This window comes from Penicillium psychrosexuale (genome assembly GCF_028828465.1).
Source record: "Penicillium psychrosexuale strain IBT 29551 chromosome Unknown utg000001l, whole genome shotgun sequence".
NCBI lineage: Eukaryota > Fungi > Ascomycota > Eurotiomycetes > Eurotiales > Aspergillaceae > Penicillium > Penicillium psychrosexuale.
In genome coordinates this window covers 2,241,182-2,259,227 of record NW_026643186.1, presented here as the reverse complement: position 1 = coordinate 2,259,227, position 18,046 = coordinate 2,241,182, and the positions used below count along the sequence as shown (strand labels likewise).

At 47.7% G+C, this 18,046-nt stretch overlaps 7 protein-coding genes across 7 annotated transcripts; 2 read left to right on the top strand and 5 right to left on the bottom strand.

The window, feature by feature from the left end:
• Positions 1-4,755: 4,755 nt before the first annotated feature.
• N7518_000867 (DUF3632 domain-containing protein) lies at positions 4,756-5,148 on the bottom strand (the record flags this gene model as incomplete). The annotated part of the gene is made up of 1 exon (XM_057181795.1): positions 4,756-5,148. One exon carries the CDS (start codon positions 5,146-5,148, stop codon positions 4,756-4,758), a length of 393 nt encoding a protein of 130 aa, XP_057047145.1.
• A 27-nt stretch (positions 5,149-5,175) lies between these two features.
• Positions 5,176-6,512, bottom strand: N7518_000866 (aminoglycoside phosphotransferase family protein; the record flags this gene model as incomplete). The annotated part of the gene is made up of 3 exons (XM_057181794.1): positions 5,176-5,283; positions 5,338-6,257; positions 6,320-6,512. The coding sequence occupies 3 exons, from the start codon at positions 6,510-6,512 to the stop codon at positions 5,176-5,178; spliced, it is 1,221 nt and encodes a 406-aa protein (XP_057047144.1).
• Positions 6,513-7,968: 1,456 nt separating this feature from the next.
• N7518_000865 (uncharacterized protein) lies at positions 7,969-8,642 on the bottom strand (the record flags this gene model as incomplete). Its single annotated transcript, XM_057181793.1, has 3 exons — positions 7,969-8,358; positions 8,409-8,477; positions 8,532-8,642. 3 exons carry the CDS (start codon positions 8,640-8,642, stop codon positions 7,969-7,971), a joined length of 570 nt encoding a protein of 189 aa, XP_057047143.1.
• A 269-nt stretch (positions 8,643-8,911) lies between these two features.
• Positions 8,912-10,432, top strand: N7518_000864 (uncharacterized protein; the record flags this gene model as incomplete). The annotated part of the gene is made up of 3 exons (XM_057181792.1): positions 8,912-8,970; positions 9,026-9,596; positions 9,647-10,432. The coding sequence occupies 3 exons, from the start codon at positions 8,912-8,914 to the stop codon at positions 10,430-10,432; spliced, it is 1,416 nt and encodes a 471-aa protein (XP_057047142.1).
• Positions 10,433-10,657: 225 nt separating this feature from the next.
• N7518_000863 (fungal specific transcription factor domain-containing protein) lies at positions 10,658-12,400 on the bottom strand (the record flags this gene model as incomplete). Its single annotated transcript, XM_057181791.1, has 1 exon — positions 10,658-12,400. The coding sequence occupies one exon, from the start codon at positions 12,398-12,400 to the stop codon at positions 10,658-10,660; it is 1,743 nt and encodes a 580-aa protein (XP_057047141.1).
• Positions 12,401-12,791: 391 nt separating this feature from the next.
• On the top strand, positions 12,792-13,790 carry N7518_000862 (uncharacterized protein; the record flags this gene model as incomplete). Its single annotated transcript, XM_057181790.1, has 1 exon — positions 12,792-13,790. One exon carries the CDS (start codon positions 12,792-12,794, stop codon positions 13,788-13,790), a length of 999 nt encoding a protein of 332 aa, XP_057047140.1.
• Positions 13,791-14,028: 238 nt separating this feature from the next.
• N7518_000861 (uncharacterized protein) lies at positions 14,029-17,893 on the bottom strand (the record flags this gene model as incomplete). The annotated part of the gene is made up of 3 exons (XM_057181789.1): positions 14,029-14,456; positions 14,480-17,827; positions 17,860-17,893. 3 exons carry the CDS (start codon positions 17,891-17,893, stop codon positions 14,029-14,031), a joined length of 3,810 nt encoding a protein of 1,269 aa, XP_057047139.1.
• Between the last annotated feature and the right edge of the window lie 153 nt (positions 17,894-18,046).

Below are 18,046 nucleotides of genomic sequence, written 5' to 3'. Positions count from 1 at the left end.
TGGGAAGAGGACGATGAATGTTGATTCGTTCGAAACAAAGCCAAAGATAAGACGGACTACACAGGAGCCGGGATGACAAATTTCTCCATTCAACTGTCAAGGTCTAACATGATAGTTAGTTCATCGGCTTCCTATACATATGCACATGTTGTAGTTGTATAGTTGTGGTTGAATACGCGCTTCCGCGAAAACCAAACAGATTCCCGGGATGTCTCGCGGCCTTACATCGTCGTTGGGATCGGAGCCCAAGAGCCCGAAAGTAAGATCGCTGCATTCAATTCAAGTCACACGGAGAATGTTGGACATCACTGCATGAATAACAGGACCGTGAGGAATATTGGCATTCGAAACTGCTCCCGACTCGGTGACCCCATGCTTCTTTTGGAAGGTTCTAACAAGAATCATCCTAGCAATATATGAGCAAAAAGGGAAAACCGTGCGACCAATGCGCAACAAGTCCAGGTCCAATGACAAGAGGAGAAAGTAAAATACACAAAGTGAACGTTGATCCTTCCTCCGTTTGCCCGCCTGGATGCGGCTGTTATTTCTGCACCCGACGAGAAAGACCCCCCTCTCGCACGAATCCACCAATAGCCATCAGAGCCTTTGACAGCAGGCAGGACAGAGGAAATCATCGCTGCATCGAGAAGCGCTCTAGACGCCCATCAACGTGGGAAGAGCACGCAGCTGCTCCCCACTCTATGCAGATAGTCGATGACTTGCTTGACAATAGCTATGGGGCATGTATGATAAAGGGAAGCCATCCGGCAAGCCCCGTCGGAAATACTATATTTCGAGAGATGCTGTGCCGCCCATGACCGTTCATCATTGGTCCCAGATAATTGCTGACATCAAGACCACGCAGTGCCTAACTAGGTGGGAAGGAAATGGGACTGCAAGGCATATCCTTCCAGGTGGGTGTTCTACACTGGATCTGGATCTTCCTTGCGGACTCTAAATCTGCTTGTTCTCTTTTTTCCCGCCCGTTGATGCCTCACTATGCCTAAAAGCCAGTCTGCATGCCTTACAGCCTGACGACTCACGATATGCCCCGTCTACCGAGGAACCCTGTGACACCACCGTCCTCAATCGATCAAAACCATGGCTTGGTGAATATCGCAGGGATGCCATTCGTCTCTGCTGAAAATGGCCGAGCCCGATCTCTTATTCGGCCAGGCCAACATCGGGCAGCACGGCAATTAATGACGCGCAGTACACACTTCGGCAATACGCCTCTTTTTGTCTGATCTTGCTCTTCGTCATAGTCTTCCCACCAACTTCGTCCTGATCAGCCCCCCTTCAACTCGGACTCCGGACCCAAAGGTATATTCTTTTGAACCTTCCAATGTTAATACTCCGGATAGGTACGATGTCAACTGATTTTCCTTGCGTCGGTTACACAAGCCCGCTGTTTTGATCCGAATGTGTTGAGAGGAATCCCATTTGTGCCTGTTTTAATTGACCATGGCGTTCAATTAAAGTCCTTTTTGCCTATTAGCCGGGTGTCGACAATTCTTCAACCAAATCCAATCCGAATCCAACAAGTTTATTATTTTTTCAGCGCACAAGTGGGGGGTTGCGGGGATTTTCTACTTCCTTCACCGCCACATGCGCCATGGCCAACTCACTCTTTCCCTTTTCGGGAAGTATCACTCTGTGCCTACCGAGTACTCCGTGCATATATGTACGGTACTATTATCGGGGTGATGGTAAAATTAATGTTAAAAGGGTTGGAATATAGGCGCATCCTCGGTGTATACTTCGTAGAATGTATGCTAAATCAAACATAACAAAGATTGTCATTTTCTCGAAACAATACGCTCTAGAATAGCTCATGTTTTCAGGGATGTAGGAGCCTCTCACATTGAATCTTCTAAGGGTATACATGCTAGATTCAGGTGCAAGGCCTCTCAACGGGGTTAAATATAACCACTATATGGACGTGATGAAAAGTTCATAAAGATTTTTAGTGATGTACTCCTTAACGATATAGCGCGTAAGAATGTACAGTTGTAGAAGTGCTCAATAAGTTGAAAATCCACAATTAACCTTGGAAATGGCCAATTTTCTGCTGGCAATAAAAGCCAATAGAACTGAAGCCCGCAGTCGTTATGCACTGCGAGACCTAATGGCCACCGCAGCGTCTGTATTGGGGTGATATATTCGTACATTCCCAGTGATTGTCTTTGTTTACAGTTCTCTTTATTACCACACTTGAGTGTCATTAGTAGTAGCAGTAGCATTTCTGACAATTTTCAAGATTGTTGGCCAGCTGTACATGGCTATGTATACAATCTAAGTCTTGCTACTGTTAGTACCTTCTCGCAAGTCAAGTGCTTTGCTTCAGTATTGTTTCGATGCTGTAGAGCTTTAAATTATCATTTGATGTTCAGAAAACGCTTAAGTTCAGAGTGGAGACATAATCAAAGGATATGTGTTGAGACCCTTTCCGCCTCAGATTGATAGGACCTACTCCCTACCTTGTTTGGTCTTATTCTTCTCTCTCTCTCTGCCAGCCAACACAATACAACCCATGGTTTTCTTTCCCATCAACATTTGGGTAGATCTCTTGTGGACGTAGGCATTCAATCATGTCATTGTTCCATTCTAAGATAGTCAGTGGACCACTTACACCAGATGTGGCTTTGATAATATTTGGGGAATTGTTGCTCGCACCCTGAATTTTCAGTACCGCCTCCTATTTTGTACACCGCTTTTGTAAACTGCATATGATACGGAGTAGTAGCAACAGGCTTAAACAGCAGTTACCTACAGTTTGTATGTAAACTTCTAACAAAATTAATTCACTTCTGTCATATTTTGTATCAGCTGCTTCATCCATTAAGCCATTAAGGGGCTAAATCCTACAGGAATCAGGTAGATTATACGGTTTTTCTAATCAAAATGCATGTCTTTTTACTGGGAGGCAGAAATATGGCAGAATTCTGAGTGGTACCATATCGGGAAGGCGGTACTGAAAATTCAGGCAGCAGGGATACCGTACATTTCCCCAGACCAGAAATCAGGTCATGTGGGCCCGCCTGAGACCTCACGTTGGTCAGGCGGTCAATGCTCACGTTGATACCCCTAGTTTGGGCTTATAGAAATGCTGTTTGGCCTGGAAATGTACGGTATCTTTGATTAGATCATCCCGTTTTGGTATGAAATATGTGGTATATTTACAAGGGATTTCCAAGGGATACATTCTTATATATAGGGTGTTGTTAACTAACTAGGTGTACCCCCCCTTAGATAATCGTACCCCCCCTTTGTTATTCGTACCCCCCTACCTGAATTTTCAGTACCGCCTTCCTAATTTGGTACAACCATTGATTTTGCCATAATCTCTGCTTTTCTGCCATATATTCTGCCACTACCACCGTATGAATTCTAGTTTATATAGTAAAAAAGCATGCATTTTGATCAGAAAAAAAAATGGTTTGGAAGAAGGTAGGTCAATATGTAAACCAGAATTGTATTATCAACTCGTTTAATCTAATCTACATTTGTATGTACGGAGACAGAAGTGACTTAATTTTGCTAGTAGTTTACATACAAATTGCAGGTACCTGCTGTCTTGCTACTTATTATATACAGTTTAACACAAAAGCGGTATCTAAATTCAGAGGCGGTAAGGAGAGCGGTAGGTAAAAGCAAGTATCGAGGAAGGTACTCAACCAAATTAGGAAGGCGATACTGAAAATTCAGGCAGGGGAGGTATTACGAGCCAATTCGATTCAGAAGAAAAGAGTGCAATTCAAACCAAATTCTAAGTACAAAGAAGAAAAGGAAAAAGAGAAACTATCTGAGTACGCGTTCTTCCCTTCTTATACCCTTGCGTTTGTCTCGCTTAATTCTCGTTCGTCCACTTAGGAAGGTACAAGGGCATAGTCGTTCCTACCTCGTTTGGCAAGTACGAGGACGTGACCGCTCCTGCCTCGTTTAGCACGTACAATCCCTCCTAGATCGTCACAGGAGGTACGAATAACAAAAGGGGGGGTACGATTATCCAAGGGGGGGGTATACCTAACAATACCCTATATATATACTCGTTACGATCGTTTAGTTGAGGGAGATCTTTACTCTCCCGCGATTTCAGAGTGCAGTACCATTTGTATACAGTCTAAATGTGAACAACTGTTAGTTTCATCTTTAATCTATCGTATTTCCATCTTTTTCAGGGCCTTTTCATATCATCTCATAGGGTTATACTTACATGCATCGCGTACTTCACTATGGTAGCGGTAGTTATATGACAAGTGATGTTGGTGGTTATGTAACTAATAAAAAAGTAGTATGGTACTGAAACCCGTAAGGCACACAAGAACTCTTGGCTGGTAGCCTCAGGCTGCTAACCCTACTGAACTCTCAGGCGGGCCCAACTGACGTGTAGTCACTTTCCAGACCAAACAGCATTTCTATAAGCCTAAACTAGGGGTATCAACGTGAACATTGACCGCCTGACCAACGTGAGGTCTCAGGCGGGCCCACATGACCTGATTTCTGGAGCAACACTAAGCCTTACGACTCTGGCTCCCCAACACGTGCAAGGGGCTTCAGGCACGAAAGATTCTTATCCTGATGCAGGGCATCGCCACCATTCTTGTAAGCCCTGAGGACCTCTGAATCCCTTTATTTGATTATGATGACCATGTACTAGATGCCATCAGTGGCAAGCTCTTCTAGGGCTTTCTCATTGGCCTCCTTGGCTTCTTCCTGAATCTCGTAGAGTTGCTTCAGCCAGAATATGTATCTCTATAGCGAAAATCCAGCAGGTAATCGCTGTCCGAGCTCCGATTCAAGGAACTTCTCGCCACCCTTACTAATATCGCTGGGGCATTCGTTCCAATACACGTCTGATAGTAAGAGGAGGTTGTGGTTTACATTTTTCAGCCAAGTAACAGCAGCTGGTAATAGTTTAAAGACCTCAAGCTGATAGATACCTCGGTTGAGGTCTTCCTCGTCTGACTCGCTCTCACCCCGGAGTGTTTTAGAGCTTTCAAAGAGATCACGGAAGATCAGAAGTGCAACTTGGCACAGCCTATCCTGAGCGACACGAGTGGATGCGAGTTTGGCTAGGAATGTTGTAAAGTTGAGACAGTGTATTCCCGACATAGAGCCGCCGTTATTGATCCAGAACTCGGTCATATCGCTAGCCAAGAAGGGGAGATCATTCTAAATTGTACCGTCGACGGTTCTTGCGATATCAATCCCACAGGTTCCCCGTAAAGGTCTAGTCAACGGCCCCATTCCTTGAATGCGGACGATATCGAGGACTATACCCTCATGTTCATTACTTTTGAAATAGCCGACTCATAGAACTCTGCTTTGCCTAACTCGATCCAAAAGCCACCACTGAGCGTAGATAGTTGGTGAGACACAGTCTGGCAGATATAAAAACCAGTCATCTTCCTCGTAAGGCCTCAGGCAGTTTGTACACCGCACAGATTCATAATAGTCAGGGTAGAACCCGCTATATTCCCAGTCAAGTATCCCAGAAACCATGTAGTCGTTGTCGGTCAATTTAACCGTGATATTGTCCGGCCTGATGTCTCCGTGCGTGAACACGATGCGAGGGCCCGAATGGTTGGTAACCGATGGTGATAATTGACGGAGAAACTTGATGAACACGTTGCCGCCTGGATGCGGGCTCGAGAATAAGAATGTTTCAAAATCTTCAAGGCTGACGATAGGTGTCTCGCTCACTCGAACATGCCTCCTAAGATCTCTACAGCCTTCACCTGCGACTCCTCCGAGAGGAGTGCCTTCTGTAAAAGGAAGAGTTCTCAAATCTGCAAGTATCGTGTTGAGTTGGTTGCTAATGGAGGTTTTCTGATAAGACTCGAGTGTATGCCAGACTTCCCCAAGTGTCGTAGATCCCATATGGGTCATGAATATCAAAGAAATCCGGCCCATACGTACTAAGCCAAGAGGCTTTGGTACTAGAATATTTGGCTTATGACGGTTAAGATATTGTAAAGCGGTATATTCAGTATTGTGCTCCATATTGCGAATGGCTTTGACAACGATTTCTGAAGAGCATTTGAACACTCCTTTCCGGTAGAAGGGAGCTTTCCAAAGAATCTCACTGCTCTTTAGGACTTCAAACAGCCTTTGAGAGAGTGGCAAACCCTCCGCAGTTTGTGATATCGGTTCGAGTAATTTTGCAACCGCATCCGAGAGAGGAAACACGATTTCAACCGGGTCTGATGGGCAAATGGATTCTCGGATGTCTTCATCAGCAGTTCTGGTTTTCTCTAGCAGATGATGTCAGCTATGCAAATAAGGAGAGACTGAATTGCGGTATTGTGGTGCTTACTCGGAGGGCTTTCGATTGTGGTTCTCATTTCCATAAGACGTTCCGAATATCGAGTGGGGAATTGATCGGCCAAGTCGATCTCTGGATCTTTCGTGATTGCGGCTTGTAGCTTTTTCAATGTACGGGCATTGAACCTCACGGCTTCGCTGGCATGTTGAGCGCCCTCTGAGTCGAATGCCCTTTTTCCCGCCATCTTCCAAGACGGCAATTTCAGGCCTCACGATCAAAAAATAGAAACAATGATCTAGGACGCCTAAATAAAGGGGAGGATAAGTAGGTGAAAGGGAGGATGAGTGAGAAAAAAAGTTAATAACTACTAGTGACTTTCTAGTTTGTTTTGTTTGCATACAAACGAGCCATGCCATTTCTCCCTTGTTCCATATCACAAAGCATAGTTACCTAGATCGGCTGAGGCCCCTGCCTGAATTTTCAGTACCGCCTTCCTAATTTGGTTGATTACCTGCCTCGACACTTGCTTCTGCCTACCGCTCTCCTTAGTAGCAAGACAGCAGTCACCTACAGTTTGTATGTAAACTCCTAGCAAAATTATGTCACTTCTGTCATATCTTGTATCAACTGCTTCATCATCAACTGCTTCATCCATCAAGGAGTTGAATCCTATACCGACGTCAGCCATTCCCATAGCGAGTTACGTAGGCCAAGACCGAGCATCTCAGTCGGCACTATCGCAATGGTTCTCAGCAAGGCAAATATCATAATACGTACTATGAAGAGGGCTGCCTCTGCCCTTCAACGGGCCTCAGGGTTGGATATTAATATTGAATGATATAAGGGATGACGAAGTTATGGATAGCTAGCATGCATTAGATGATTCCCTCTCTTTTACCACGCCCCGAGCTGGCCATCGTTTCCCAACCACCGCAATCACAAGAGTCAAAACAAGTTCAAACGCAAAGAACATAGCCGCGATCTAATATCCGACTTTGAAATGTGGCGCCTGACTGGTATTATAAGCCAATAGAGGAACCCAGGCATTGAATGTGAAGGCGACTGCCTCCATCACCCCAATAACAACAATACGATGCTCAGCCGAGAAACCACATGTCTCACTAACCCAAGACGTGAAAATAATTCCAGCACCCTTCTCAACATAAGTCAACAGCCAACCAGCCATCATTGCTGCGGTGTTATGCACCGGCCAAATAGAGAGAATTATAGTCCCGACTAATGCTGGGAGACAAGCAAATACAATGACAGGCCAACGCATCTGCAAATAATCACTTGTCCAGGCATAGAGGACGTAAATATAATTTGCAGTCCATACCCAGCAGAGGGGATGACGTTGACTTGTTCAACTGTGTATCTGCCGGTTGACTTGAGCCACACGTTGAAATACGAGTAGATGCGCAAGCCACAAACGTGAGCAATGAAGACTGTAGAAAACAACCACACCGTCCATGAGCGAAAGACATCTAGGAATTTTCTCCATGTGAGTTTCGAAGCTGGTGCACGGCCAACAGCCTCCATTCTCCACGCGGCATATTTTGTATCTTCCTTGCTAAGCCATCGGGTTTTCGAGTCATTCGGAGAATCAGGAATAGCCCAAAAGCCGTATAGAGCAATAGGTACTCCAAGAATACCATCAAAAATAAACAACCACTGCCAAGCAGAGAGACCTGCACGGCCATTCATACCCGAATACAATATCCCGAAAACATGTTGGCAGCGCTAGAAGAGGCCTGGAATATTGCGCTCCGTTTCGCTAGTTCCTGTGGTGTATACCAATTTCCAAAAAGTGTGATGATGCCCGGATAAGCGGACGCTTCACATAGTCCGATCAAAAAGCGCAGCGCAAAGAGCGTTTCGACATTCTTTGCGCTTGCGAGTGACATGACGAATATGCTCCATAGCAGCTCAAGGGCTGGTAGCCAAATAGACGGCCTGATCTTGGTGAGGACCAGCTGGGATGGGAGTTGCCCGATGATATATCCGATGTTCCAGTATGTCGTGAGGTAGTTCAGGTCATTGCCCTTCAGGTCGAGGGCTTCTTTCATACCTGAGACGTAGGCATTGGAAGTCTGTTCATGTCAATATCAGCTTTGCTTTATCCGATCGACGGGTCACTTACATTGGATTGATCTAAAGATTTGATAAAATATGCGGTGCAGGCGTAGCTCAATAGCCACCAATCCACCTTCTGAACGAGTTTGCGCTCACGGGGAGATTTGTCTCAGGTGTCCCAAATAGATGCCTTTAGACGCGCTCGCCTCGTTTGCGGTAAAGATGCCTCCTCATTGCTTGGTCGGTCGAGCTCCTGGCCCTTGACCTCAGGTCTTGGTTTCAATTGATCTCCGGACAACATGGTCACTAAATTTAGCAGTGAGTAATATAATATGTTCTACCATTTCATTCTATCTCATTTCATTGAAGTAATATTTATACTAGCTAACACTTTTGCCAATTGTTCTCGACAAGCACATCATAGAGCCCTAGCGGCGCGGCTCCGACAGGTTTTACCGCATTGGGACGAAACTGCACATTATATAAGCTTATGGCGCAAGGCAACATCCCATATCTGAACATTAAATAGCACAGCTACTGCAAGAAGTCTTAGTCTTTCCACGAATCATTATGGAAATCGACCGGGTAGCTGTTATCGGCGCAGGCCCCTGCGGCCTAGGAGTTGCAAAGTACGTGTTTGCCTATCGAGACAAGAAGAACGTGAATAATTAATACTATGCCAAGGTATCTTCTTGCTGAACGAAAATTCAAGTCTATCACAATATTCGAACAGCGCGACCAACCTGGCGGTGTTTGGAACTACACCGGTGATGAGGGCATCAGCACATCGGCACTTGCCCGTCCCAACCCAAGTCAGGAGCCTCAACAGCCCGTGAAAGGGACTTTTGCTTCCCCTGTATACGACGCACTTGAAACAAACATTCCCAAATCGTTGATGCAGTTTACCGAGTATCCGTTCCCCGCGGCTAGTGCGCTATTCCCAGCCCATACCGTTGTGCGAGACTATCTTCATCGGTATGCAGAGGAATTACGGGCATACATACGTCTGAACTCTTTGATTTTGGATGTCACACTGTCAAAAAAGCACCCAAAGCCAGAGTGGACTGTAACCTGGCGCGATCTGAAAACTAATGAGATTTTGGTCGAGCAATTCGATGCAGTGGTAGTCGCCAATGGTCATCATAATGACCCATATATCCCCAAAATCACTGGCTTAGATGAGTGGAGTCAAACCTATCCAGGCTCTATCATCCATTCATCCTCTTATAGGCGTCCCGAATCATTTGCAAACAAGGTATGTACCCGGCCCGCCCTCTAAAACAAACAATTACTAACTAGAAATAGAAAGTGATTGTCGTGGGACACTCTGCCTCTGGCATTGACATCGCAAACCAAATCGGGCGTGTATCAAAACACCCGCTACTGATTTCGGAACGCACGGCAACAAATCTCTCTCCAGAACAAGCCGCCGTTGCCCAAAGCCTTCCTGAAATCAGTCTCCTCAGTGTCGAAGATGGCCGTGTGCAGTTTGCCAATGGCCATGAAGAGCGAGATGTTGATCACATCGTCTTCTGCACGGGCTACCACTTCTCTATTCCATTCTTGTCAAGTCTCCAGCCATCCATTGTCACAGATGGCGTGCGTCCGCACCATTTGTACCAGCATGTGTTTTACAGCAAAGAGCCGACCATCGCTTTAATCGGGTTTCCCCAGCGGATTGTTCCATTCCCTTTCAGTCAGGCGCAAGGGGCATGGGTCGCGCGCGTCCTAGCAGGACGACTCTCACTGCCTTCCGAGGCTGAAATGGAGCGGTGGATTAGCGACTGGGTAGTAACTCGCGGCGAGGGACGCGGGTTCAACACCCTTGCTTTTCCGCTCGATGCAGATTACATCAATTCACTGTACGAGTTGAGCTCGCATGCAGCTCGGAAGGATGGGTTGGAGAATGATGGGCGTGGTAAAAGGCCGCCCTTCTGGGGTGAGAAAGAGAAGTGGACGCGTGAGAGATTCCCGTTGATCAAACAGGCGTCGCAGGCGCTTGGTAGTCGACGGGGTGAGATAAAGGCTTTGGAAGACCTTGGGTTTGACTTTGAGAGGGATTATGTTCCAGATGCCGAGGCGCGTCTGTAGACTGTCTTATTGCCGCAGATAAAGAGGGACTAGCCATTGAAGCTATCCCAATGAACCGATGTTAAAGGGGACTAGAAAGATGTCTCAAATGATGTCAAGAAAGACACTAAAATAACCGGTGCAAAGACATAGATCAAACGATATAAGAATCCCGTTAGACTCTCTAGACTTAACATAGAAGATGCAGCTTGACCGGAATCAGGAAACGAAAAATATAAGTCCCATTCAGAGCATATCAGATCCTACGCCACCCAGAAGGTTCATCCAATGCGTCTCGAATGCGGTCTCACCCATATTGTTATCTGCCGGACTCCCAATACCAACGCGAGTAGCGAAATTTCCACTATCAGGCAGGAAATTGAAGCTATGCATAGTGAGAGATTGAGAAACTCGTCTCTCTGTCACTTTGGACCTCAGAGGCCAGATGTAAAAGCTTGCCTCGCCCATGGTTTGCCTCAGCAATACAGCCAAGTCATCCTGGATTGATTGCAGTCCCAATTCAGTATCCAGACTCGAATTAGGCATCACAGAAGACCCAGATAATTGTCTGCATGGAATTAAGGGACTCTTTTGCTTTGTTGTAATATCCGCGAGGCGCCTCAAAATCCGAGAGGCTTCATGTGCAGCATGCCAAGAGGAAGGAAATAGTTCAAACAGCGTCACGAGGAGATCAATCTCCGGAATGTCGTCAAAGGCTGCCCACCGAGCAGTACAGTAAAGGAAAATTGCTGCTAATGAAAGGAGGCGACAGAGGGTAATCCAATTCATGGGTAGATGTCGGTGTTCATGCAGGATTAGACTCAGCTGTATGTACTGCTGCGCAGCAGTCTTGAGGCTCGCCAGGTTTTCTTCAGTTGTGTCTCCCTGTGCAGGAGTGTACAACAGAAGAAGCAAGTTTTGGTAGCGGACATTGAGCCATGTTATGGTAGTATGAAAGGGAAGCTGATCCTGTTCTGATAAAGTAGAACTTGATAGTAGACAGCCCTGTGTATACCAATCTTCAATTTGGAGGCGTAGGTCCTGCGGACGCATAGAAGGATGTGGATCGTAAATGGCATTGACAATGCGTGTTTCGAGTCGTCGTAGAGAAATCACATGCCGGCTGACTTGTAGCGCTATCGCGTACTGATGTCCTTCTTCGGAACCATATTCGTGTATCATAATGCTTGGCAGCGGTATCCGCATTATACTGTCAGGGAAGGCAAATAGAAGCCCATACGATATGCTGACCATGCGAGTGAACACATACACTGACCAACCCAGCCGACGACGTAGCTCAAGTACCCGAGGCGAGAGGCTCTGATTGGTAGGAGTTTCGTTCATCAGTCCGACTGCTAGAGCATGACTGGTCAGAACACCGGTAATGGCTCGAGGGTCCTGGTCGCAGGGTACGAAGAGGAGATACAAGCCGAGGAGGAGCAAGGTGCCCACTGATTGCTCATTCACTTGGCAGACACACTCGCAGAGCACTCTTTTGAGACACGGCTGGAAATCCCGTTCCTCGATGCTTTGCACTTCTCCAGCCCGCTGCAGGCTTGTGAAGCCGATGGCCATTATCATGTAGAGGCGGGTGGGCACAGCCGACCGGGGGAGAAGGCCATCGTCTGCTTCTTTATTGGCAAGTGTTTCGAAATCTCGAAGAACGAGTTCGCTGTCAAGAAATGGGTATGTCCGATGAACGTGTCGGAAGTAGGCCTGCAAGCATTTGCGACCTGCTGTAACGGAAATGGGCCCGTCTTCCTCGGCTTTGGAAGTATGGATTTCCTCAAAAGCACTCTCACTGGGCTCTATTTCACTAGCATCAAGTGAGGGAGACTGCATCGGGGTACCCAAGGCCATATCTCGCCCAGTCTCGATGTCTTCCACCGATCTACCGGCGGGGAGTGTTTCATTAACAAGCTGGCTCAGCCAGTCAATGCGTGATTGCAATTCTCGTTCGCGCGTCTGTGGACTCGCAGAGCGTTCCATCAGAGAACAAGGTAGCCAAGCAACAAGACATGGCTTGCAAGATCCTTCGTCTGTTCTGGTGCACCGCTTCTTTTGCTGGCGACAGCGGCGACACGCCGGTAAAGGGGGTTTACGGCCGTTGGTATCTGCGGGTCTACCCCGGGATCGTCGTGTCTCCGGTTTTGAAGAATTGCGATGGACTCGAAAGCGATGGATGGAGCCCTCCATTATTGTCGGATGAAAAGGGTCAATTTCGGGGAGACACCGTGATAACCAACGGAGCACGCCATTCTTTCCCGCAACGAGAAATACCCATCGGTGCCGCACCGCGTTGTATATTCAAAAACATGATTTTTCGCAATGTATTCATATCTTCTTTCATTTTATTCGTCTCCCATAAATTACTCCGATCATGGTATCTGAGACCGAAGCGGTGGAAATCTACCGCGACGCCATCGTCTTTGACGGGTTGAACATCGCCAACTGGTCGCGCGAGATTTTTGAAGCCTGGCAACAGGGCGGTATCACCGGCGTGTCATGCACATGCGGTATCTGGGAAGGGTTCCGCGGCGCCATTGCCAACGTGGTACAATGGAAGAAATGGTTCGAGGAACATTCCGACCTCATCGTACAGGCACACTCGGTCAGTGACATCCGCGAAGCAAAGCGCAACGGCAAAACAGCCGTTCTATTGTCCTGGCAAAACACAGCCGGCATCGAAGATCAACTAGATTACCTACGTGTCTTCCGCGACTTGGGTGTGCGCAAGATGCAACTCACCTACAACACGCAGAATTACTCTGGGGCAGGGTATACCGAGATTCGAGACTCCTGTTTGACTGGATTTGGTCGACAAGTTGTCGATGAAATGGGTCGGTTGGGCATCGTGGTTGATTTATCGCATGTTGGTCCGGTGACTAGCGAAGATGTTATCGAGTATGCGTCTAAGGCCCCTTGCTTCAGCCATGTGTTGCCAGGCGGACTTCACGAGCATCCATGTAACAAGTCAAATTATCTTTTGCAGCTCATTGGGAAGAAGGGTGGGTTTGTTGGAATCAGTCAATTTGGACCGCATATGGCCAAGGGCAATGAATCGACTATCGACGATTATGTTGCTGCTGTGGACTTTGTTATCGATTTGATTGGCGAGGATCTGGTCGGCGTTGGCTCAGATGCTAGTGAGGGACATGCTCGACCAAGTGATTTTATGGCCTGGTGTAATCTAGATAAAGGTTATGCGCGTCGCCTCACTCCCTGGGGAAGCCAGATGGTTGTGAAGCCTCTGGGCCTGTTGAAGGAACGCCCAGAACTGGCCAAGGCTATGGCTCGGGCAGGCTGGTCGAAATCAAAGATGCAGAAGGTGTTGGGGGAGAACTGGCTGGATTATTTGGAACGCATCATCGGAGAGTGATGCTACATATATTTAGTTTAGGTAAAGGCACCGGTTTCAGTCTTTGATATTCATTTATCCCGCTACATCGATCCTCAATGATATATATTCCCAATGGAAAAGAGGTTGAATGCTTTAAAGTATTGCCAAGGTGTGATAATGGGCACGATAGATTGGCCAAAAGATATGTAGAACACACAAAGGAATAGAATAACAAAGATCTAAAAATGTCACTGTTCTACAAAAGCATCGAAACACATCAAGTATGAACACCCCAACCTCCTCCACCAGGGCTATTGATTTGCATAATCTCCCCGGCCTGCAGCGCGAGTGCGGCTTTCCCAGTAAGAGAAAGTCTCTCCAAAGCCGTCTTTTCTTCATTCCACTTGAATGCATAGTTCTTTCCCACAGAACCAGGTTGACCACCGTTCATACCATACGGAGAAAACACCCGTCGATCACTGAGAATGCTAAATTTAAGCGGAATTCTAGCCTCGATTTCACGGACCGCACCATTCCCTCCTCGATACTCGCCATCTCCACCAGTATTGGGGTTGATCGCGTGTTTGCGAATAATGACAGGGGTTCGCTTCTCAACAACCTCTGCATCTGTAATCTTCGTATTTGTCGAGTGGGCTTGGATGGCATGTTCTCCGTGCCAGCCAGGTCCAGCACCACAACCGCCTCCTACGGTTTCACCATAATTCCACCCTGGTTCAATAATCCCAGTGGCAGGATTCCTCCCCCCATGCCCCAGCCGAAGCTGTTCGCACAGCCGGAAAATGCTGCACAGCTCTCGAACGCTCGCAAGATTGTGTCAATTACACGCTGGCTTGCTAGCGTACTGCCGCATATGGCCACGGAGGCGCTGGGTCTCAGAACTGATCCTTTGGGGATGCGAATGTCTATAGGCGATAGACAGCCATCATTGAGAGGGATATCTGCATCAAGCAGGCACCGGACGCTGTAGATCACGGCTGAATGGGTGATGGAGATAGGGCAGTTATAGTTTCCCCACATCTGAGGACCAGTCCCCGTGAAATCAAACACTGCCCCGCCAGCTTCGTCGATCGAGATAGACACTTTGATAACGGTGCCATCGTCAAAGTGATCACTGGCGGTCAGGGGCATGGTCCTAGTCTGGGAAACACTCTTAAGGTATTCTCTGACTGCTGTTTCGGAATTCCTTTGGATAGCATTCATATAGCGATCCACAAATGGGAAAGTGAATTCGGCACACATCTTCTGCAAAAGAAGAATACCACGCTGGTTTGCCGAAACCTGCGCCTTGATGTCGGAGATATTATCGTCCAATCGACGACTTGGGCTGCACCCAGGGAGATCACCCGCAGCCAAGAAGGCATTGCGCACATCGGTTTCAAGGAAAACACCATTATCCACTATTTTCATCGAGCGAACATTGAACCCTTCTTGCCACAGTTCCTTGGAGTCTGGCATCATAGATGTGATTCCTTGTCCACCTATGTCCGTATGGTGACCACGAGCCGCAACATAGAAAGCAACGGTGGTCTCGCCGTCCACAAAGACGGGAGTGATGATAGTCAGATCTGGAAGATGGGTTCCACCGCATTCAGGGTGATTGCTGAGAAGAACATCGCCGGCCTTCAACTTTCCTTCCCATAGACGGTGCTGGTATTGGATTGCATATTGCATGCTTCCGAGGTGAATGGGGATATGCGGGGCGTTAGCTACTAATTTTCCCTCCCGTGAAAAGATGGCACACGAGAAATCCAGGCGCTCTTTTATGCTGGTTGAAATAGAGGTGCGCTGCAGTGTGTAGCCCATTTGCTCGGCAATTGCCATGAACCGATGAGAAAGAATGGAAAGCTGGATTGGGTCGATAGTCTCGGACTGAGATACTTCGGTATTGGAGGGGGTTTTAGTCTCCGATTTCTCGAGGACCAGGTGATTTGGGAGGAGGAAGGCATCAAAGGTAGACTCCACGAATATCGTTTGAGTCGCATCAATCAACAAGGCAGGACCTCGGACCTGAGAGGGTCGCTGGATTGAGGTAAGTTGAAATATCGGAACGTTTTGCCACTTTGAATCGAAATATACAGACTGAGTTCGATCAGCCTGCAGATAGTCATTTAGAGACTTGACTTGTTCTAGCTGCGAATATGGTGATACTTCCTCGATAGCAACACCACTTCGGCCAACACCACGGACCTTGATCGAGTCGATCAGTATTTTTCTGTCGAGAACGAATGCAAACTCTCGCAGATGTGTGGCTATAAATGAGGCCCCATAATCTTCATCCTTAGGTTTGGGCACGACAATGTTGGTGTCTGTACCGGTATATCTCAAACTCAGGGATTCTTCAAAGACAACAGTGGATGGATCTGCGCCCTGTGAGAGAAGGGCAGATTCAGCTTGGGATTTCAGGTTGCTGATATGAGCTCGAATGTCGTCCAGCACTTTGAAATCGAAGGAACCAACAACAGGGACTGTTTTTTCGACCTGCAGATCGGCTTGAGAAATTCCGACTGCTGATAGCAGTGAAGAGTGTTTGTGGATGAGGATCCGTGTGATGCCGAGTTTGCTAGCAATTGAGCAAGCATGCTGACCTCCAGCCCCTCCAAAACTGACCAAGGTGTGACTGCTTGGCGCGAATCCTCGCACTTCTGTTGCGTTGCGCATTGGTCGGGTCATGGTTTCGTTTGCGACATCGAGAAATCCGAATGCCACCTCCTCGGGGGTGAGCTTTTGCCCAGTTTGCTCGTTGATCTCGCGAGTGAGTTCATCAAATTTTTGTTTGGTAACATCCAGATCGAGATGTTGGTTCGCATTCGGGCCAAAGATAGCCGGAAATGAAGACAGGACCAGTCTTCCCAAAAACAAATTGGCGTCTGTCACAGTAAGAGAACCTCCTTTTCGGTAACACACAGGACCAGGGTGAGCCCCTGCGCTCTCAGGTCCAACGACAAAGAGTCCATGGCGGGCGAACAGCATCGAACCTCCGCCGGCCGCGATCGTCGCGATGTTCAGCATCGGCGTTGTGATCTTTCGACCCCCCACCGTCGTCTCCGTCAGATAATCGTATTTTCCATCATACCGACAAACATCTGTGCTGGTTCCTCCCATGTCAAACCCAAGAACAGGAGTCCCTTCGGCAGCATCAAAGCAAGTTCGAGCAATGCCCACAACGCCCCCAGCTGGCCCGCTGAGAAGAGCTTCATTTCCGCGGAACTTGTCCGCTTGTCTCAAGCCTCCGTCAGATCCCATGAACTCCACTCGCTGAGGAAGTACACTAAAGCCGGTCTGGAACGCCTTAATATAATCCCGCACGATTGGGTACAAGTATGCCTCTGATGAAGCCGAACTGCTGCGTTGCAAGAATTTGATGACAGGGCTGACTTCGGAAGCTTTGATCACAGTTTCAAAGCCCATATCTTGCGCGATGTCGGCTACCTGGTCCTCATGGCCAGAATACAGATAGGAATGCATAAAAGAGATGACCAAAGATGTATACCCTGCAGACAGCAGCCCGCTCAGCACTTCTCGAACCTCGACGGGATCAAGTGCTTTCAACACCCTTATCACCTCCCCACTGGGTGTTCGTACCAGTGCAGGATCTGTGAGTTTGGCCGCTTTATCTAAAGGAAATGGATTAAGATCATAGTCCTCGATAGTGATGCGTTCGTCAATTTCAACCGAAGGTGAATGCAGCGCAGGAGGCTTTCTGACATTCAAGGCAAACAGCTTCGGTCGGGTCTGATCATCGATGACACAGACATCTTTGAAGCCTTTCGTAGTGACAAATGCAAAATCTCGACCTTTGCCTTCGAGCAACGCATTGGTCGCTATGGTTGTCCCAATACGGCAGGAGGCTATTCGGGACCCGTCTAGCTTTTCACCCACTGGTATTTGGCGGTTTTCGATAATCTCTAGTGCCCTTCGAATCGCCTCTGTTGGGGCGTCACGGTAGTTCTGCGGATCTTCCGACAGCAATTTGAATACAAGGTCATCACGACCGGGGATTTGAACCAGGACATCGCAGAACGTGCCGCCGCGATCTTGGCCGTTTAGTACGATTTCTTTAATCAGGAGCGGTATAGAGTGCACGTACCGATGGAGATGTTTATGCCTGGGGCAGTCGTCATGGTGGCTGACTATGTGCGATTTGACAAAGAGCTCTGTCGCAAACGTCGTCGCAAGCGTCGCCAAGATCAGTTGGTCTTTAGCATTCCGATTGAATATTGATATCGCTGGTTGTCGGCACTGAAATCACGCGTTATCTCGTGGTTTTGAGGTGA